Source organism: Sander lucioperca, chromosome 21 (assembly GCF_008315115.2).
Source record: "Sander lucioperca isolate FBNREF2018 chromosome 21, SLUC_FBN_1.2, whole genome shotgun sequence".
Lineage (NCBI taxonomy): Eukaryota > Metazoa > Chordata > Actinopteri > Perciformes > Percidae > Sander > Sander lucioperca.
The window spans coordinates 6,903,173-6,924,344 of NC_050193.1; the positions used below are offsets into that span (position 1 = coordinate 6,903,173).

The 21,172-nt window shown below is 40.3% G+C and overlaps 3 protein-coding genes across 13 annotated transcripts in view; all 3 read right to left on the minus strand.

The window, feature by feature from the left end:
* pbx4 (pre-B-cell leukemia transcription factor 4) overlaps positions 1-1,195 on the minus strand; it is a 30,854-nt gene extending 29,659 nt beyond the window's left edge. The window contains exon 1 of one of the 7 annotated variants that reach the window (XM_035997102.1): positions 277-1,190. In XM_035997102.1, coding sequence (XP_035852995.1) covers positions 277-461 — 185 coding nt within the window. In that variant the 5' untranslated portion in view covers positions 462-1,190. Of the gene's footprint in view, positions 1-276 lie in introns of all 7 variants that reach the window. The other 6 variants (XM_035997103.1, XM_035997105.1, XM_035997107.1 and 3 more) reach the window with 6 other exon arrangements.
* A 2,717-nt stretch (positions 1,196-3,912) lies between these two features.
* LOC116059455 (kinetochore-associated protein DSN1 homolog) lies at positions 3,913-8,505 on the minus strand. 4 transcript variants are annotated; one of them, XM_031312540.2, is made up of 12 exons: positions 8,493-8,505; positions 7,984-8,080; positions 7,653-7,701; positions 7,237-7,516; positions 7,049-7,122; positions 6,473-6,545; positions 6,273-6,360; positions 6,107-6,151; positions 5,903-5,974; positions 5,646-5,793; positions 4,294-4,381; positions 3,913-4,204 (listed from the first exon to the last, which is right to left on the minus strand). In XM_031312540.2, the coding sequence occupies exons 2-12, from the start codon at positions 8,016-8,018 to the stop codon at positions 4,122-4,124; spliced, it is 1,035 nt and encodes a 344-aa protein (XP_031168400.1). In that variant the 5' UTR covers positions 8,019-8,080; positions 8,493-8,505; the 3' UTR covers positions 3,913-4,121. The 4 variants fall into 4 exon arrangements, with proteins under 4 accessions (XP_031168400.1, XP_031168401.1, XP_031168399.1 ...); XM_031312541.2 differs by lacking the exon at positions 8,493-8,505 and having other exon boundaries at positions 7,237-7,405; positions 7,984-8,150; XM_031312539.2 differs by lacking the exon at positions 8,493-8,505 and having other exon boundaries at positions 7,984-8,143.
* Positions 8,506-10,758: 2,253 nt separating this feature from the next.
* Positions 10,759-21,158, minus strand: atp13a1 (ATPase 13A1). 2 transcript variants are annotated; one of them, XM_035997099.1, is made up of 25 exons: positions 20,513-21,158; positions 19,505-19,594; positions 18,957-19,220; positions 18,524-18,679; positions 18,313-18,382; positions 18,111-18,217; positions 17,846-17,975; positions 17,654-17,709; positions 17,056-17,182; positions 16,775-16,912; positions 16,120-16,240; positions 15,820-15,977; positions 14,921-15,096; positions 14,733-14,843; positions 14,496-14,621; positions 14,317-14,419; positions 13,939-14,132; positions 13,368-13,464; positions 13,100-13,284; positions 12,740-12,854; positions 12,451-12,647; positions 12,138-12,280; positions 11,899-12,010; positions 11,671-11,814; positions 10,759-11,570 (listed from the first exon to the last, which is right to left on the minus strand). In XM_035997099.1, the coding sequence occupies exons 1-25, from the start codon at positions 20,858-20,860 to the stop codon at positions 11,460-11,462; spliced, it is 3,579 nt and encodes a 1,192-aa protein (XP_035852992.1). In that variant the 5' UTR covers positions 20,861-21,158; the 3' UTR covers positions 10,759-11,459. The 2 variants fall into 2 exon arrangements, with proteins under 2 accessions (XP_035852992.1, XP_031168352.2); XM_031312492.2 differs by having other exon boundaries at positions 14,311-14,419; positions 20,513-21,156.
* Positions 21,159-21,172: the final 14 nt, after the last annotated feature.

A 21,172-nucleotide genomic window follows, 5' to 3' on the forward strand; every position in this document is an offset into this window, starting at 1 on the left:
TACAAACTACAGTACACAATAAAGCACGATTTGAAGTAACAAAGAACCTCATTTCAAACTACAACAGCAATGTGGGTGTTCAAGTTATTATGTATCTAAATGTATTGGCAACGGATTACAATGTAACGTGAAGTTGCATTAATGTTGCAATAAGCATTACCTTAACTTACGTGAACGTTTAACAGACAAGCTTGAGCCCTGACGCAAAAATAAGACACATACAACGCACTTTAGCTTAGCTTTCATGTGTGGAAAATGGCTCTTCGCCCGTCTTACCTGGCCTGTGCTTCGTCCAGGCTTTCGTCGGTGATGGCCATTATTTGCTGTAGGATATCCCCTATGTCTTGTTGAGGTTGACCAAGGGACTGCTGTTTCCTGACCGAGTCTGGGTCACCGACATCGGCTTGTGCTAGTCCACCGAGTCCGGTGAGACCCGTCAGCATCCTGGTCTGGTCATCCATACTTTCAAAGAAAACTCGCCGTTTTCCTCAGTCGAAGACTACACACAAATAGCTAGCCTGTTAGCTAGCCAGCAAAGTATATTCTACGACAAATCATGCAACACGTTTTACCGTACCTGACAGCAACGACAAGGAAATAGTTAAGGGTTGTTGTCATAAAACAGATCGCACAAACACGCTTTACATTTGCTTGTGTTTTTCGCCTCAAGTTAATAAACGCGGCCAGGCTAACGTTAGCTAACTACCGAGTGAAAAGCAGCTAGGTTAGTAGCCGTAGCCCAGCAGAAAAGCAGCAGGGACACACATGCACAGACTGTGTGAGCTTGCCAACAGCGCCTCGCACATTTTCGAAATTAAAAATTTAAAACGAAATATATATAGCAATAGACCAACACTCTTGTCTAAAAATAAAACTCTCCAATTCAAAAAAAAGAAATAATACACGAATGCAGCGACTAAGCTTTCGGACCGACTCGCTCCAATCAGAAATCCCCTACCAAAACAGACTAAGGTTTGCCGTTTGCCATTGTTGTTGATGTCGCGCGAGTATGTGGGACGTTCTGGGCTGCGCGAGCAGTGTGCGTCGCATGACCATTGAACTCCGTAGCACCACAGAGCGCGAGCTTGCGGGTGGGTTAATCGGTATACTATTAGGCTATAGAAATCCAATAGATACGTTTCAATATTAGCTGGTGCAATGTTGGTAACAATGCATCAAACATTAATTTTGTAACACAGCAACCCTATAACTGTATTATTCCTCCAGGTGACTAGATCCTCCTCTTGTACGGCCTTTACAGATGGATAGCCTCTTACGTCATCAGTATTGCTTGTCCTATTATAATTTGTTCAAGACATTTTTTCATTAATATAAGGTGAGATCACCTAATAACACCGTAACAAAACGTTTTTCTAAACAAAACTTCGAAATGAATGTTTGTAGACATTTAAAGGACTGGGATGGTGTGCTATGCGAGCTTTTAACAAGCTGCAGGCCTACACACATGTAAACATTACACTATACCATACACAAGGTGCCGTTGCACATGTGTTTAAAGATTTGTTTGAGCAAGTGCAGAGGTGTATAAATCTCGCATGTCACAACAACCTGTCCCTGCTCACAAGTGTGTTGAACAGAAAAAGGGAGAATTAAAACTGATTTGGTCTTTGGGAGTCAGTGTCATTTCGTAAGTTGTTCCTAAAAGTCAATGCACTGATATCCATCTGTGTGGGAAAATTAGGGCAATTTCAAGAGCAATTTTCAATCTCAAAACAGTCCAACCTAAGAATATCTTTCTGTCCTAAACCCCTGATGAATGAAACATCCCATCAGTTTTCAGTATGAAAATGTTGACAGCCCAGATTGAAAACAAGTGTCCTTGTTTTTTGCAAACTTGGCAATTCTGCTGTAGTTTATCACTCAGATCAGAGAGACAGCTTTCCAAGACGAATGGCTGGCTGAATGGATGTGGAGGAAAGCTGCAGCCAGCCTTGCTGCACTGAGAAGAGATGATGGGTGTGCATGAGGGAGTAGGACCAAACTGGCAGTGGTTTATGCTGACTCTCCACACATCCATCTACAACAATCTGTAGCTAATCAATCTCAAGTTAGAGACAACAAGAATAGAAAATACAGCAAACCTAAACAGTAATTGTTCTTTGCGTGTGCATATAGTACAAGTCACAATTCAGGCTTCTCGTGGTTATACCAAGCAGTGGATTTTAACTCTTTAAAAAGTTATCCCTACCACAACCAAAACCTACAATTTTACAAATATCAGGCATTGAAGTATAAACAAATATTAATATATAATAGCAAAAGGAACCCATTTTTTCTTTCTTTCTGATAATAGCGTACAAACAAGGAACCTGGTGAGGCTGGTCACACCCAAGGCACCTTTATCCAAATCAAACCCTTAAAAGAATAACTTCTAACATGCCATTTACTTGGGTCATGGAGGTTGTTCAAAGCGACAGTACATCATACTATAGTTAAGCTGCAGGGGTTATCCTAACCCCACGTCATGCTCACTGTCAAGAGAGACCTTCCTTGAAAGTAAAAAGACAGTCAGTGGCTTTGTAAACTTCATGTTTTATTGTTGGCTATTCATTTGAGGATCATTTCTGTGAAACTTCTATTCATTTGGATGCTAAAGCTGCCCTCCTCTCACCCCACAAGCATCAAGCCTCATTTTCATCTAAATAAGAATCGATCTTTCCTGCTGTGCACCATCGTCCCTTACTCACAACTCTCACGGTCACAACCCCGCTTGTCTTCTGTGCTCTCTAAGTCACTCCCTTGAATACAATCACAATGAAAATTCACCATACTCCCATGTTGTAGATCATAACTGCAGAGCACAGAAAGTAATTCACTCTTATTTATTGTTGGCAATGAGCAAAAAGGTGTTGTTTCTTGCTGTAATTAGCAGAACAAAATTAAGCTTGAACATTGATGAGTAAATGGGTCCAAGAGATAGGAGTGATAGCGAACAAAGCTTTGACTGACTGGTACCATGTCAAAGCTTCGTTCTGCATCAGTGACCCAGCCAAATGCAAGAGATGGGGGTGAGTCACTGTGGGGGAGGGGCCCCTTCCTGAATGGTCAGGGGACACTGATGAAGTGAAATAGATGCAGCACCAAAAAGAGAGTAAATGTGACTGAGGATGTAGAAAGGACTGTACATAAACTAGATTAACTGTAGAACTAGGGCTGGGCAATATATCGATATCGTGATACAAGATTGGATATCGTCTTAGATTTTGGATATCATATTGTAATATGGTATAAGTGCGGTCTTTTCCTGTTTTTAAAGGCTGCGTTACAGTAAAGTGATGTAATTTTCTGAATTTACCAGACTAATCTAGCTGTTTTATTTGCCTTTACCCACATTACCGATGAATATTTGTCAAAAATCTCATTGTGAAAGTATTTTGTGAAAGCACCAATAGTCAACCCTATAGTATTGATATCAATGTGTTTTATCCAAAATATCGTGATATTTGATTTTCTCCATATCGCCCAGCTCTATGTAGAACACAATCCTTCTATATTCTATAATCTTAATAGTTAATGCTTTCCTGTTGTACAAGTCAATTTTAAATTGGACAATGTCTTCACGTTTAATGACACTTTAAAATGACACCATGTATGGTGCACATGGTTCAGCCACTCTTTGCATTGTCACTTTTGAGTATATTTACAATTTAGTAGTAATTAGACCACTTAAAAATGTCAGATCCATTGACATCAAATTCTAAACTATTTGTTTTTAAAGACAATCAATTTGGTTTACGAGTACAGGTATGAATACACTCAAGACCAAACAACACCACTCCAGCCATTCAGCAAGCTTCTCTTAATATTGTATAGCCAGCCACTGCCACCTGCTGTTCAAACCATGGATTACCTAAAATAGCTTTATTACCAGTCCTGCTGCTGAAGGAAGTGTTTTTTTTTTTTTGTTACACAGAAACCATAAAATTAGGGCTTACTTTATCCAATAACACAAGACAACAAAGACAGAGCAAAGAAATTGTTCCCAAATCACATAACAGCAAAATTAACAGAAAGTACACATATATGAGCTTCATATACAAGTCATAAAGAGTCATGGTCCATCAGATGATTGATTGCTTGCGCTTGCCTCCTGCCTGTGATTACGTAGTTGCTGAGGGTAAAGGTGCTACCATGAGGTTCCTGATGAGACCAGGTGAAAGATCCTGGAATCCTGCCTCTGCCACTAGTAGGAAAAAGTAATCAGATTCAATGTTAAATTGGCACATCATAGTTTATTCCATAGAAAAGATGAAAGATGAATAAAAGCATTACCCAATCGGCCACTGGTCTCTTTCACCAATATCTGTGACTGCTCCTTGATGGACAGAAGCTCTGTAACCATCTTACTCTGAGTGTCCATCTACACACACAAGAGGAATAATTGATTACATCCAGTCATTATTAAGGGGTACGGGCTAAGCACTCAGAAACCAGCTTTACCAGGGCTGTGTGTGTGGTTTTACTTGAATTTGATTGACAGTGCTGGCATTATAAGCAAGCAACTCCACAACTGTACGGTTATACTTTGATTGGTGCACAGAAATATGTGACATCAACATTTTTAAAACGGGACACACCAAGGACAAAAACAGAAATCTCTCATGTGAAAAACCAAACTGTAACTATGGCAGAAAATAGTGTGTTGTTGTAGGACTCGGCACCTTTACAGCATGTTGCTGAAATCAAACTACAGCAAACAGGGCAAAGAAGCTGCGCTAGTTATGTTATCTCACATCAACTTTGATAATATCTAGCAAAGTGAACTGTGATTGTTCGATCCGATAGGTTGAATGTGAATTTATTATTAAATATATTGGCACTGACATCTTGGACTGTTAGGTGATGATGCGCTGATAAATATTTCTGAACTGCAGAGGATGGAGAATGTCTGCAACCTCTCAAATGTGCCAGCTTTGGTACTGTCCACAAGAACGAGAATTAAGTTTGTAGGCAGCACTTAAACTGCCCATAAATCAGTAGCATCTACTTTACGTTTCATCACTCTCATATTCTGAGGATTTATCCTCAGCATGTGCAGGATACAAATCGATTCAAAGAAGCAAAAACCTACTGGGGTTTGATTTTAAGATTTTATGAATTAAAGATCATAACGTGGAAAATACTATGAACAGGAACATAATTTAATATATTTAAAAGACAATTATTTATTAATTGAAGACTCCAGGAAATTAAGTGCAGGCTGTAATGACAGGTGTTTCAGAGAGGTGGTCTTGGTGGTGGAGGAATCCAATCATGTAGTTCTGAAACCCCCTGGATCAAGTTAAGACCAAGCATTTACCTAATAGTTTAAAGAGGCAACCCTGGCCCTGCTCTTCTTTGAACACATTGGTTGGACTTTGGATATCGAGCTGAAGAGTTCTTGAGCTAGTTCTTCAGAGTTCTGGTGCTTTGGCCTCCAGAGTTTAAGACCTTGAGCTCAACTGCAGCTTCTATATTTTTACAATACACCACCATACATATGGTATATAAGAACAATGTAGTAATATTAATTATTAAAAAAAACATACAGATTCCAGCTTTTTCTAAAATAGTCAATTTCTACTATTGATATGTTTATGATTTCTTTGGTAATGAATGATATAAAAATCAAATTTCCAACATACGATCATTGCCATGGTATGAAGCTTGGGCTGTTGTCTACAGAGGAGAGCGTGGTAGTCGGGTTTACTCTGTATGAAATGGTACTGTGAGGATTGGGCCATAGATGTAGAGTCTAATGATACGCCTCCTTGCTGGCCCTGCTCCACTTTCCTGCAACAAATCAAGAGTGCATTATTGACACACAATTGAAAAGACAATATTGACACACTAGCACATTATTGCAAACAAACAGTATTCCTCAATGACAGTTCATGTTCACCTTTTCAATTCCTCTGCTTTACTCCTGTGTTTGTTCAACAGTGCCTCCCAGGATTCACTTTCAGCCTGGAGCCTAAAACACAACACAGTCTGGTAAACAAATACCCTCATGTGTTAGGTCACATTATCTGTGTTTTTAAGTTTCAATGTATGGTTTTTGTATGAATACTTTGTCTGTGATATAGTGATATTAAGAACAACATGCCTATTGATGGCTTTCCGGACTTTTTGCACTGCAGGGTCACTAGAACTGAACACAAATAACAGAGGCATAAATCCAGTGTAAAATATTAATTTGTAGTTGAAAACAAACAAAAAAATACAATATAATGAATGCAAAGTACTGAATAAACAAAAAACTGCCACAATACCTGGCTTCTCTAGCAGGGAGTTGATGACACCCTGGTTCATCGCGTATGCTTTTGGCCAGATAACCCCACTCTTTCTGCATGTGTTCAACTGCACCAAGGAAGACAGAATATGGATAAAGAAATAACTTGAATTCAACAATTCCATTAAAAATAAAGAGCTCCATGAAATATGTACCAAATGAGGCAGTGCAAGCACTAACCTTGTTTTTGAAAAGACTCCAGTGAGGTGTCCGGCACAGACTGCAGTGAATTGTGAGTTCTTTCTATTGCCAGCTAGAGACAAAGCAGAGGTGATTAGACAGAGATTCATTAGTTTTAGAGACTAATTAAAATTAGATGCATGTGTTCATCTCTAACCTAATGCAACCCAGACCTTTACAGTCAACTCATTATGGCTAAAGCATTATTCTCATGAGTACTTCATTAGGACATCGTATGTACAGTAGGTTGGCACTCCTGAATAAAATCACATCTGATATGTCTCTAAAGTTGTGACTGTAAATGTCAGTTAATCACATAATTTGTTATTATAACACCACTTTTTTTTTTAACAATGTAAAATCTCTAGTAACATTTATAGTTATGTTTGTTAAACAACATCTGGTTCCTTTTTGAATGCACCATCTTTCCAAATATCTTCAGTCGTTTCAGTTAAGTGGAAAAAAAGATCATCTCAAACAGCCAATACCAGAGAGATGAAAAGTAACCTACTGTGCCCGCTTATTCAATTTTTCACAATTCATTTACATCTTTACTTATGACCCTACCACACTCACCCTCATTGAAGCCTCCATCAATTTCTCAAGCCTGTTTTGCTGCGATAAGGATGCACTTATGCTCCTGCACAAAACTACAACAAAACACAAAAATAGGGATTTATATTGCAAAACAAACAGCAACAAAAGAAAACACCCTATGGCCATTCTTTCCTGATTACAAGGTACAAGAAAGCCAGACATCTCACCCTGATATGGGTTGGTAAGTGCACGGAGAGAGCGTCGGGTTATGGTGCCTCTCCTCCAGGATTTCCTCCGTGCAGTGGGGTTGACAGTGGGACTTGAAGGTCCCTCCGTGTTGTCTGTCTGCATTTCTAGTTTGTCTGTCTCGGACTGTCCTTCCCCTGCATCTGGTGTCTGTGTGGCGGGTGATAGGAGGTCGGTAACTTTGCGGACAGATTTGTTTGGGGGAGCTGTGCTGGGGCTTGCAGATGAGCATCTTTTTGATTTCCGTTTCACCAAGTTGACCTTGGTAACGGTACAGAGATTGAACAAAGAGCGAATTAGCATTAACTTTATAACGTGTTTGGCTCATGAATATAGAATTAGCAGAGGCGTTGTTAGTTAGCTAACGTTAGCTTACATTTCAGTTAAAATGTCTTACCTCATTCTGGATAATGTTAACGTTATCAGCAACGGCGACCCTTCCGCAACTGCAAGAACATTTTATGAATTAAAAAGCCAACGTTAACGTACATGAATAGAATGTCAGTAACGTTAAATAGTCTATTACTAACGTTCACGTAACGTTACGGTGTTTCGCTGACATGTGTATGTCAGTAACGTTAACGACCACACCAATAAGTTGCTTTGGGCAAAACTCCGACAGAGGTAGTAACGTCAACGCTTTACTGCATGTTCTCAATACACGCAAACCGTTCATGTAAAATCGGTTGTGGCAATGGTAAAATAAAAATGAATAAAAAGATACAGACCATTCTTGTCCAGCTTCTGAATGTTTATCCGCCATTTTTTTCTTTCAAATAGTTTTCCTCACACCGCGCGCCCAAAAAGCCAAACCCCTCTTCTGACCTAAGCACCATGGGAAATGTAGTGTGATTAGCGACTGCAAACAAGGTTCAAACCACCTGATTCACCTTACATACTCTAGCTGTGTCCGAAATAGCATATATTACTATTATATTGAAATATTATTTTAAAAAGTAATTTTAATATTGAATGAAAGTTTCAATATCAAGTTTTTGTTTTAATCCTAATTTCATAATGTTACATTTCACGCCAAGGTATGGTTCAACTAACCCAGACGATGGGGTAAATTGTAACATTTTACTGCTTGTGTTTGAGAGTAAACCATGCATTTCCTGTTTTGGTTGCAGAGATAACAGCTACGCTATTTAATAGCAGACACATGTAACTAGTTTGTATCACATTTTGAACGTGCTGACTTAAAAGAGCTCCAAGATACAGACAGAAATGTCAAAACCTGCGCACCTGTGTGTATGTGTGCTAATCAGAGGTTAGAAAGGGAATCACAGGTGAGGGGGATGGAGGAATTAGATTCTGGGAAGCCAAACAGTTTTTTAACCTGTGCGAGTGAAGTTTTTTAGATCTCGTCTGCTCGTTGTTAATCTTTCACAGTCAGTTTTTTGTAGGTGTTTTTAAATGCATTTATAAAATAAAGGATTAACCTTAAGACGATGGCGGACCTCATTATTTGCACCAGCGTTGGAAATGGTGTCAAATTCCCTCCAGTGTTTTGTGGTCAGATTGCCACTACAACAATATTGACCAGGTTTACTTGCGATAGATTACACGTTTTGCTTAGAATATGGATCAACATATTCCTATCATGTTTATGCTTTTTCGAAAGACAGATGAAAGAAACCCTCCATGAGATAGTCATTTCATGATTATCAGATTTTCTTATGTGTAAGAAATATGACTTCAAAATTACAGGGCATTTGTATGGCAGCATACGCAGGATACAAATCTATTCAAATAAGCACACACCTACTGGGGTTTCATTTTAAGATTTTATGAATTAAAGATCATAACGTGGGAAATACTATGAACAGGAATATAATTTAATATATTTAAAAGACAATTATTTATTAATTGAAGACTCCAGGAAATTAAGTGCAGGCTGTAATGACAGGTGTTTCAGAGAGGTGGTCTTGGTGGTGGAGGAATCCAATCATGTAGTTCTGAAACCCCCTGGATCAAGTTAAGACCAAGCATTTACCTAATAGTTTAAAGAGGCAACCCTGGCCCTGCTCTTCTTTGAACACATTGGTTGGACTTTGGATATCGAGCTGAAGAGTTCTTGAGCTAGTTCTTCAGAGTTCTGGTGCTTTGGCCTCCAGAGTTTAAGACCTTGAGCTCAACAGCTTTGACCTCCTTATGGCTTGTTTTAGTTTTTTTTGCAATATAGCAGCGTTATCCAATGATAGTGTAAGTTTTGTCATAAATACTACCTAAAATGACACTTCTCCCACACTAATTGTCATTCATGTGTTTTCCTTATCTAGTCTTGGCTAACCAACAAACACTTAGCCAAGCTTTTCAGGGAACCGCACAACTACTTGATACATTACATGCCATTTGGTCTTTTCTTGAGTTTTCATCATTTCAGTTGCTGTTCTTACTCTTTGCACATCAGCTGATCAACTAGTTCTGGATCCAACATTCCATTCAGAGGCATCCTAATCTGTACATCCATTATGGGTATTATGGGTGTGTGTGTGTGTGTGTGTGTGTGTGTGTGTGTGTGTGTGTGTGTGTGTGTGTGTATATATATATATATATATATATATATATATATATATATATATATATATATACACACACACACACACACACACACACACACACACACACACACATATATACATATATATACACACACACGTTCTAGTAAAACTATGGCTTTTCCATATTGGCGTTGGATATACATATATATATACACACACACGTTCTAGTAAAACTATGGCTTTTCCATATTGGCGTTGGAATGTATCCATTAAGCAAATTCCTATGGTAACCAAATGCACCCGTGTGGAAAAAAAATAAAAATAATTTGCAATATCCACAAACAGAAGTATAACATAAATATTATATCATTTTCAAATTCAGGGTAAAATAAAAAGGTAAGCTTAGATTTGTTGAAAAATAGGCTCATTGACTTTAATGCACTTTTAACCAACCTCAAACCTTCACATTGTTTAATTTTTAACTAAACTACTTTGACTTGACAGCCTCTTGACTGTATGTACAGTATGTGTATATTTTGTTTTCCTTTTTTTTTTTTTAAGATTATTTATTGGGGTATTTTTAGGCCTTTATTTGAATAGGACAGCCTAGACCCGAAATGGGAGAGAGAGGGGGGGAATGACATGCAGCAAATGGTCGTAGGTCGGAGTCGACCCGCGGCCGCTGCATCGAGGAGCAAACTTCCACACATGGGCGCCCGCTGGTGAGCTAGCCGAGCACCCTACATTTTGTAAATTTAAGGTTGTGTTCAACAAATCATTAGGAGTTCAGTGATACAATTTGTGGGATTATATCGCTGAGAGGAAGCTATTTTTTGGGAAAGGCAATCTGTTTAAATGCTCTAATTTGTCCATCAAACAAAGGTTATTTTAAATATATATCAAAGACAAATAGTAAATGGTTATCTATGGTTTGGTAGTTGAGATCAGTTTGTAAGTAAACACAACTTCAACTGATGCTTAATGAGAGGTTTGTTTTTCCCAGATTCATTTGTGCATGATAAAATGTTTCATTAAAAATGTCTTTGTGCAGTTACACTATATTCTATATATTATTTTATATAACCTGAACATTCTTTACTTACCTACTTATGGGAACAGGATAGTTCATGACCAGCTGGACATGCTCATCCTATCCATGTGCAGACACATCAGTACTTGTACTTGACAAAACACTTGGCAGACTTCATAATTTGTATCTGTAAGTCTTTATAAGTCTGTTAGAGATGTTTTTCACTTTTTACAAAATCAAGGAGAGGAATCAAAAAAATCAAAAACACTTTTGCAATTCTCTTGGAGAATGCCCCTTTTGTGTGCCTGTATGTTTCACTCTGGCTGGCACACAGTCTTGCACTCCGCTCAATACTGCTGTCTTCATGGCCTTGTGTAGCAGTGGGGAGGGACAGATGAAGTAAGAGAGAGAAATGTAGAAAAAAAAACTCAAGAGTTATGAAGAAAGATAATTGAAAAAAAAGAGCTGATGAAAATGCAGAAACACAGATGGTTAAGGAGGGACAGAGAAGGACGAAGGAAGGGATACACGGAGTGTACAATACTGTACGCCATGACTGTCTCAGCTGTCTTGTGTATGTCACAACAGCTTCAATTCTCTTCCTCCTCCAAAGTCTTCTCTCCCTTTACAGTTTGGTTGGTGAGGGCAGCGGTTGCTGCTGGCACTGAGTTCAAGAAGGCAGCCTGAGAGTTCCTTTGCCCAGCAGGAACTGCAGAACACGGTCCACCAGCAGAGCGGCGACAAAGTCCACCACCAGAACCTGGGCAATGATTAATTTGAACTGCAAGGAAGTAAAAAGGAAGCAGGTTACCTTATGGAGTACATCATTATTACAAGGCTATTTCAACAAAACAATACATGGTAAAGTAATCTCAGCTCACCTCAGTTGGAATATCTACAAGAGCAAACTGTTCGTTGAATTCTGGTGAGGAACCAGTAAGAAGTCCTACAATCGCTAAACCTGACAGAGCGATACTCCATAGTAGTGGTCGATTCTCGCTGAGAGACTCCATGAAGGGGTGACCCTTTCGGACACAACAAGCAATGCTGTGAGTTTGTATATTAAGGATGCAGAGACAATAAATACTTATGGTATTAAGAATAAGTACCTTGTAGTTAATGGCAAAGGTGGCCATCTGCATGGCCATGGACATTATATACACAGTGCTGTTAATTAGACTGGGTTCAAACTCTTTATATAGATCTGCAAACTGCTCCGCTCTGCAAAAGAGAACGGTAAAGTGAAATGTTATTATAATGTATTAATGTAACGTTATTAATATTTAACTTGTAAAGCACAACTGCTCTTTACTCTCTCTCTCTCTCTTCCTATCTTACTGTGATTTACCTGGGCGGACTTCTGCTTTGTGCTTCTTTGTAAAGATACACCAGACTACAGAAGTGAACAGCAAACTGCAGCAGCACAGTCAACACCGTATAAAGATTGAAGATGTTTGGTAAGGGACGCTCTCGAGACAACGTTTTCAGTGGCTGTGTAAACAGGGTGACAAAAAAAAAAAGATTAATTTGGTTTCCATTTCTATCAAAAACAGTAAACAGTAAACATATCATGGTAGAAGAAAAACATTCAGTAAAGATTACCTTGCTAGGAGAACAATCAGAAACATGTAGAGCCTGGATTTTGTGACATATATTCTGACCTTTGATCTAGAGATGAAGAGAAAGCATCCGGCCAAGAGCAGGCCCTGCAGGGTCGCCTGGAAATCGCTGAACTTGACCCCCTCGAGGTAGAGCACAGACTGGCTGTAGGCCAGCACCAGGGCATTTAGAGCGAGGATCTTGAACATCTGGAGTGTTGTCACCAGAGTGCAACGGCCTTGCTTTATTACATGGCAGACTGGGGGGGAAAAAAAGAGGGGGGGAGCAGCTTCATGTTTAGATTTTTGCCAACCGTTTCAAGAGCTAAAATCATAAACCAGTGTTACTCACTGCACTGTATGGAGGAGAGTTTGGAAGTGAAGGGGGCAGCGATGGAGGCATCACCCAGTTTCACTACTTGTATCTGATCCTCTTCAAGTTCCCGTAAGACTTGACTGATCCTCTCCTGTTACAGAATAAACCCTGATGTTTATGATGAGTGCACTACAACTCTATTATTTCAATGAAAGGCTATAAATAAATGATTATGTTAACGTTGGTAACTGGGGAAAAGGGTAACATGGGACTGCAGTCTAGTATGCTGCATTTAGTAGTCCGTTAACATGAATGAGTTTCAGTCACTGTAACTTATTGGTAAACTACTATTCCCTTAAAAAAATCCGGAAGGAGGCCCTTCTTAAAGACACACACCTTTTGTGCTGCAAGCTGCTCTTCTCTCTGGGCCATCACCCTCTGCCTGGCTGCCCTGGAACTCAGTTTGCCTCCTGAACTGACAGGTGGTAAAGGTCGGGGTTCTGCTGCGGACGCCTCCTTTTCTCTCCCCCGTTTCTTTCTTTCAGGCATGCGCTCAGGGGCGTTGGCTAACAGAGCAACACCTGAGGGAAAATTATCATCACTACACGCTGTTGGTGTCATACATAGGGACACGTTTTCAGTCTTGGTGGTTTATAAATCTTACCTATGTGGGCGTGTTTGAGCGCTCCAACATCATTGGTGCCATCACCACACATCAGTGTCACATAACCCAGCCCCTTTAGACTTGTGATGACAAATTCCTGAAACAGAACAGGAAGTTATTACAGCTAATAACTTTAAAAGACCCTTAAAATTCACCCTTAAATACTTTTACATTGTTACTTACAGTAACATCAATCTGTCATACTCAAAATACTGATTCCTGATATTTCCCCCAAACAAAACAAAACAACCCCCAAAGAAATGTCCCTGAATTTGTTTTCCAATTACCGGTCAGACAAAAAGAGTGGTGTCCCCTAGATAAAACACATGTCTTTTGCTGTTGTATTGTGGACTACTGAGACTACCATCTGTCTACCGCTGCTTCATCTGTGATGGAACTCACTGTATTATTATTGAACAACGAAACCTTTGCTCTTTGACAAAAGCCGCACCATTTGACACTGACTATTGAAGATAGCTTAACATTTTCTGCTATCTAACTCCATTGTAGCTGTGGTTTATAAACCTCAACATAATATCATGTTGTATGCATGTTGATTTTTGGGACCTACCTTTTGTTTTGGACTGACACGGGCAAACACTTGTATGTGAGGCAAGAGGGCGTGGAATAGTTGGGGATCACAGCTCAGTTTAGCTAGCCCCTCCCCTGTTACACACAAGTCAAACTGACGTACAAAGGAGGAAACGGAGGTAGGGGGCAGTGGTACACGCACACTGCCATCAATGGACTCCCACTGCCACTCACCTGGAAAACAAATAACATCAGAGGTAAATGATTCTGTACTTTGTCTCTGTCCTTGGCCAAAACACCCACTGCAAATTACCACAAGAATCTTTAGCTACAACCTTTATTACTGACATCGTTATCCACTGGCTAATTTGAGTATTACATGTAATTCTGTAAAGTGACGACTTTTTCTTACTCTGACCAGGGCTTGGCTGCAAAACAAGTGTGTGTTCTTTCTGGATGAAGTGGAGCTCTCTTGCTACATGGCACGCCGTTAGAGGGTTGTCGCCTGTGATCATCACCACCTGAAAGCAAAGGTAAAGTATGAATCTTAAAACCATGCTGTAGGTATGCACAACTGTGTGTTGTCAGCTTATTTACATTATGAGATGCCTCCTGGATCTCTCTGATGACTGCCTTGCTGTCACTCTTAAGGGGGCAGGATACAACCATGAATCCTGCGAAATGCAAGTCACACTCCAGAGTATCGCGACTCATCTCCCGGACCTATGAGACCCAAAAAGATCCATCTCAGTTTGTAACTAAATCTATTCGCATCAAGACTACTCAAGACAGTTCAGACAATCCTAATAGTTTTAAATAAAATAAAATAAGAACCTGTTGATGACTAAGGTGTCCCATCTCTTTGTAACCCAAGGCCAGCACTCTAGCCCCTTCCCGAGACATTTCCTTGTGGACTTCATCATAATTCGCCGGACATTCTGCAAACTATAAACACAGCCACATTAGAACGCCAGTAGGTACGCTTGATTAGAATATAGCATGTGTGTATTAAGGATATGTACCATTCCTCTGAGTGTCTCTGGAGCTCCCTTGACAGTTGAGATGTAGCAGAGTTCAGTGGAGCCGAGTTTCTCATAGGAGGCCAGAACTGACATCCTCTTTAGAGCGCTTGCAAAGTGAAAACGCTGGTGGATCTTAAGTCCCTGAGTTTTGATGCTTCGTGGGAACACCTTTTCATCTGGTCAAAGCGGCAAGAGTCAATGAGACACACATCTAAGCACTGTGCTAATAAGAGTAAAGATACCTAAACACTAACATTAAAATGCAATGCATTTGAAGAACAGCATTCATTTAAGATGCACTGGTCAAACTACACCACCAAGCTAAACACAGCAGGTTTGGTGCAACCTAAAAGATTATACTGCAAGTCAGAAACAAATGCTAATTTAAGATTGTATGTAGCACAGCTAGGGCTGGGTATCGTTCAAAGATTTTCGATACCGGTACCGATGCCAATACCATGACTTTGATACTGGTTCCAGAACGATTTTTTTTCGATACCAATTTTATAAAACAGAAAGAAATAACAACATTACACATTACGGAACAAATCTTTTCAGCTCCTACTAAGTGAGCCCCATCTCTGTGTGTAATGTAGAGTTTTCCCTGCGTGTCTCTACGACGTGCAACGTTAGACAGCCAATCACAGACTTTATTAGATCTTGGTAGAAGCATGCTGCATGCTTATTGGCTCCTTGATGCTGATGAGCTTTACTCCTTAGGTATTGAAATTGGGTATTGAATGACGAGGCATTTTTCGATACTCGATACTAAGGAGGCAATTTGGTCGGTGCCTAAAAAGTATTGAATTCGGTACCCAGCCCTACAGCACACTGCAAACATAAAGATATATAGTACATGTTCTCGCACTGTGCATTTAGTGGAGGTAATTTCACCGTACCTTTAGTGAGGGTCCAGTCAGCAGCTGTCAGCATGGCCTTCTCCAGTGGATCTCCGACCAGCTGTCCATCATCCAGAGTGACCAGTGAGTGACAGGTGGCCACCACCCGATGTGTCTCAACTGGGATCTCAGATACAGGCATCACCTCCTTTCCTTCTCTGTCATAAACGCAATCATCACTCAATACCCTCCACACAGTGCAAATGTAACTGACCTAGACCAAAGCATTGTATACTTGGCTTGTGCTTAACAAATTATGATGTTTAAAGTAGAACACTAAGAATGGTGGGCAGGGTTTACCTGAGGCCTGCTACTCCTCGTACCACCAGACTGTCACTGGTCAGTGTTCCTGTTTTGTCAAAACAGCAAACCTCCACCTTCCCTGCAAATGGTATCCTGAAGGGCTCTGTGCAGAATACATCTAAGCAGGGGAAGAAAAAGAAGATTTGATTAAACCACTACTATTACAAGCTTTGTATAATAAGCTGGTTTGTCCAGGTATCTTAATAGCTATTAGAGCTGGGCGATATGTAGAAAAATCAAATATCACAATATTTTTGACCAAATACATCAATGTCGATATTGCAGCGATATTGTTGGGTTGACTATTGGTGCTTTCACAAAATATTTACACAATGAGAGTTTAGATAAATAATCATCAATAATGTATAATAATAATAATAATAATAATGTGGATAATAATGAGTAAGTGGGTAAAGGCAAATAATAGAACAGTTACAACAGTCTGGTAAGTTCAGAAAATGACATCACTTTACTGTCACGTAGCCTTTAAAACCAGGAAAAGATAACACTTATACCATATCACGATATTACAATATCCAAAATTTAAGACGATCTCTAGCTTCATATATCGATGTCAATATAATATCGACATATTGCCCAGCCCTAATAGCTATTCTACACACATGCAAGATAGGAGCACACACAAACATACAAAGTTTAGCCAGGGCGATAAGAGACGTGTTAACTGCCAGAGAAAGCTCTATGGGGAGTTCTGGTGGAACAACCGAAGTGAGGATTAGCGTGCACTCCAGAAACAGCTTGTAGCGGTTCCTGCTGGCATCCTTGGTCCCTGAGGGAGTAATACAAAGCGCACACATCGTATTTAGATGTTACATATGCCCTAACCTTCAGCTATTAGCTTTCATTTTGACTATGATAAAGCCTGTGTTAAATAATAATTGCATTTTAATGAATTGATTCTGTGCACCTCACCTTCTAGCCACACATAAAGAGCTGCAGCAATGGCAAACACGAGGAGGAAGAGGATGAAGATAAAAGTCTCCAGGTTGTTTGCCGTCACTCTCTTAACTCCAAAAAGGATGGTCCGTAACAGTTTACCCTGGAGGCAAGTTTGTACACACAATCAGTACACTTTCACAGCTGACACAACATGCTGTCAAAACTAGAATTAAAGTGCATGACAAGAACAAAGTGAGTGTAGTAATATAGACATACTTTTGTTAGCACCAGACCAACAGGAAAAGTCTTTCTTTGATGGATTCAGACGTCTCCATATATCCACTAGGTTTACTTTGTTTATAAAGTGATGTACTGCTTTCCTAGTTCTTGTGTGAGTGTTGTCCACTCTAGAGGACCTATCTTTACTTGGATCAAGAACGCAATTAAAGTCCCCTGCGATAATGTACTTGCCTGGTAGTTTTGAAATTCTTAAAAACTAATTGTTATAGAAATGGACATTGTCATCATTTGGTATACATTGACTACATTAATACGTGTAGACAGAATGCGGCCCTGTATGACTAAGAATCTACCGTCGGGATAAATATAGACATACTTAGCACTACCTCACCTGAGAGGTGTAGAATCCTGTTCTCAGTACATAGGCCACACAGCCGTTGTCTACAGCTGCACATAAAGGAGAAGATTAATGGGCTTGCATCTTGATTTTAGATGGGCGATACATGCACCACTGAATTCATTAATTCAACAGCCGGTATACTTTGTTGGTAACGGATACATGAAGAGAGGAATGAACACTTACGTTTGAGTCCAGCACTGGTCTTTAAAGGGGGGCTATGTTGCACCACTTTTGTCCCCCCAGAGATAACGTGGAGTCGAGAGTCTGTCTGAACATCCAAGATTCGCTCTGGGTCCAAGTCCTCCACTGGTTCCTGCACACTCCATATTGTCAGCAGTAATTACGATACCCCAAAATAATCCAATGCCATTTAGAATACTGCCATTTAGAAAACCTACGCCCTCAGCCCTGTATAGTGTTATGGTGTATATATCAGTTTACTTCTAACCTTCATCTGGGGCACTGACTCTCCGGTCAGCATGGCCTCATCCACAATGCAACGACCCCTGAGTAGCAGCACATCACACGGTACCAAGTTGTCCTGGGGTGAACGTCCTGTGAAGCAGAGAATACACATTTTAAACACATACTAACAGAGTCAATCTAATGTTTGTGGAAATGAGAGGTCACAAAGATATCTTGACATTTACCTATTGAGACAATGTCACCAGGGACAAGCTCATCACTTGAAATAGGTCTCCACTTCCTGTTGCGATATACCTGGCACAAAATACAAGATAAATTAGGGATGCTTTAAATACAAGGGAAATATACTGTAGATGATCATTTTTTTTAGATGCGAGACAAAATGTTTATCATTTTAAAGTGTATATACAAAATTTTAAACTTGATCAAGCCTACCTGGATCATGTAGGGCTTGTTTCCCATGCGGCGGATCTCGGACATATTCCTCATTTGCTGCTGGACCAGGGAGGCCTCGAACGCCACCAGCATGAACAGTGTGAAAACACTGTAGTACCAGTACTCGTCCAGACACCACAACCCCACACAGAACACCTGATAGATGGCAGACAATAGATAACTTCAAATGGATATAGACATGATAACAAAGTCAACAACACCATATCTAAAGCCATTCAACAAAAATGAAGAAGTACAAAGTCAACTTTTACAACAAAACCTGTCAAATTATAAAGAAGCATGCGTGCATGCGAGTGCACACTCACACAAATACACACATGTATACAAATTATATATATATATATATACACACACACACACACACACACACACACACACACACACACACACACACACACACACACACACACACCTGGAAAACAAAAAAGGGAGCTGTGGCCCTCTCTTTGAAGAGCTCTAGGAAATCTGGCACCATCATCTCAGCACGGTTGGTTCCGTAGCGCTTTTCTGCAGCTCGGAGTTCGGCCTCCTCCTGGTAGCCACGCCAGGACTGAAAGTAGCCCATTGGGTTGTTTATGGGAAATGCTATTGGAAGGAAACATTTCTTCTCTTCGTGGTCAAATATGTAGCAGATCTTTTGAAATTCAAAAGATAAAATCCCCTCCCCATTCTCATTCTGTTGGTCAGAAAAGGAAAAACAAAGAACATTTAAATTGCAGCATTCATTCAAGACAGGTAATTTTCCTCCCTGAACAGTCCAATCACAAATAAGAATACAAAATAAGGACAGTTTGCCTACACTGAAGCCATGCCAAACCAATCGCAAGCGGATGTAGATTTCAAACAACTGGCAAGATCAAATGGTGTGTGTCAAAATATGAACTTTGCAGACAGAGAATGTGAGATCTGGGACATGTTTCAAATTAAGACAACTTCCTGGGAGTAAATATGTCAACTGACCTGGTCCCTCTGTAGTGCCACAAGCTCGGCGGAACCGTTGTTGGGGGTGGGTATGACCTTTGCCAGCGTAGCCTTGTTTGGGTCTGGTTCCTGTACAAATGAACAGGTGACAAATTCACACACTGTGGCACACTGTTATTTTTGGTATAGCTGTGTGCTTCTGAAACTTTGTCCCTCTCAAAGAGACATGCCCTGACATACAGCTGCTTGATCAATATGAAGTTCAGGCACATTCTTAAATCCTTAACTTTTACATTTGGCTGCAACAATGACCTTATTACATTGTTGATACAAATCTATTTGAATATTTTTGTAGGATCTACTAGACTCTCTTACACAACTGCCTCCTGAGACACAGATATGCGGAGCAATAGTCAATTATCAATTACCATCTATCACTGTAACAATCTTATTTTTAATATTGTGTCATGAAACACATTTTCTCTTTTACATTGGCAGTACAAAGCTGCTACTATTACCAATCAGGTTATTTTATGACATGTTTTGGAATGCTAGTTGAAAATTACACTTTTACTTCCGATTACCAGGTGATATACCATAGTATCAATCAGCAATTGGTCTTTAGGTCTCTTTTTTCTATATCACCCTCCTCTAGTAACATTAAGTGTAATGTAAAAGAAAGTCACACAGGTTTTTACACCCTGCTAGGCAGAAATAAAACATAGCAATCTTCCAATGTAGATGAAAGTGTTTAAACAATGTATTCCTTATTATCATGTCCACAAAGCCCAGACACTTTCAAAACTTGTAGTGAAGGTTTCATCGTTGGTTGCTACAGAGGCCATCTCTAAAAGCATAAACCTGGGTTCAAACCAAACACCTGCCCTGCTATAGTGCCTTTGAGCAAGACATTAATTCCGTACCTGCTCCTGGGTCCATGCTGACCCTGACCTTCTCTATGTACAAGACATATGGAAAAACAGTGTGGGATCCCTAGAGACATCGGTAGACTATCGCACTATTATTGTTGTTCCTACTTATGTTTACCTTGGAACAAGTGAGCCAACAGTGCGCGTGCACGGACCAATAACCAGAGAGCGCTGTGAGAACGTGCGCGATCCCGATCGCGGCTAGCGACAGGAGGCCTGCCTCGGGATACTCGGAGGCTCCATACACTCCTAACCACAAGTACAGCCAGCCTGGGTAGAGAACAGCCAGAAACGGAAGGACAGTCCCGTGTAGTAGCCGGGGCCTTCGCCGGTACAGCGTCACTGAGCTCACCAGCTCGTCGCCGGTGCCACTGTCATGCTGGATTTGGTTCTCAGCCATTTGCAGCTCACCCGGTCCCTGGATCCCGTATGCAGCCATACTCCCCTCTTTCTCAGTGTCGTTCATTGTACTTTAGTCACACCTCTGCCCCCCTCTATCACCCACGACCACCCGTCGTGCTGTAGCCGGTAAAAAGACGATTCTACACACGGAACGGTACTCGCTCCAGAATTCAGAGCCCGTTTACTGAATCGTTCGTTCGCTGACCGTAGCTTCCGCATACGTAAACACGCAAAGACACGTAAGGTCGTCTTGGCGCAGCACGATTGAACCGGAAAACTCAAACATGTATCATCTTCCACACAGTTAAATGGTGTTGTTTAGGCTAACGTTCATGTAACATGTGAATATGAAGGTTTCTTTTACGAAATAAAGACT

Coding starts and splice junctions, on each gene's coding strand:
- atp13a1 (XM_031312492.2), bottom strand. CDS start 20,860: ATGAACGACACTGAGAAAGAGGGGAGTATGGCTGCATACGGGATCCAG. Junction 15,978..16,119: donor CGAGGAGTAGCAGGCCTCAG/GTAAACCCTGCC, acceptor CGTTTATGACAG/AGAAGGAAAGGAGGTGATGC. Junction 14,420..14,495: donor TCCAGGAGGCATCTCATAAT/GTAAATAAGCTG, acceptor CTTTGCTTTCAG/GTGGTGATGATCACAGGCGA.
- LOC116059455 (XM_031312540.2), bottom strand. CDS start 8,018: ATGGCGGATAAACATTCAGAAGCTGGACAAGAATG. Junction 6,361..6,472: donor GGAGTCTTTTCAAAAACAAG/GTTAGTGCTTGC, acceptor TCCTTGGTGCAG/TTGAACACATGCAGAAAGAG. Junction 5,794..5,902: donor AAAGCAGAGGAATTGAAAAG/GTGAACATGAAC, acceptor GATTTGTTGCAG/GAAAGTGGAGCAGGGCCAGC.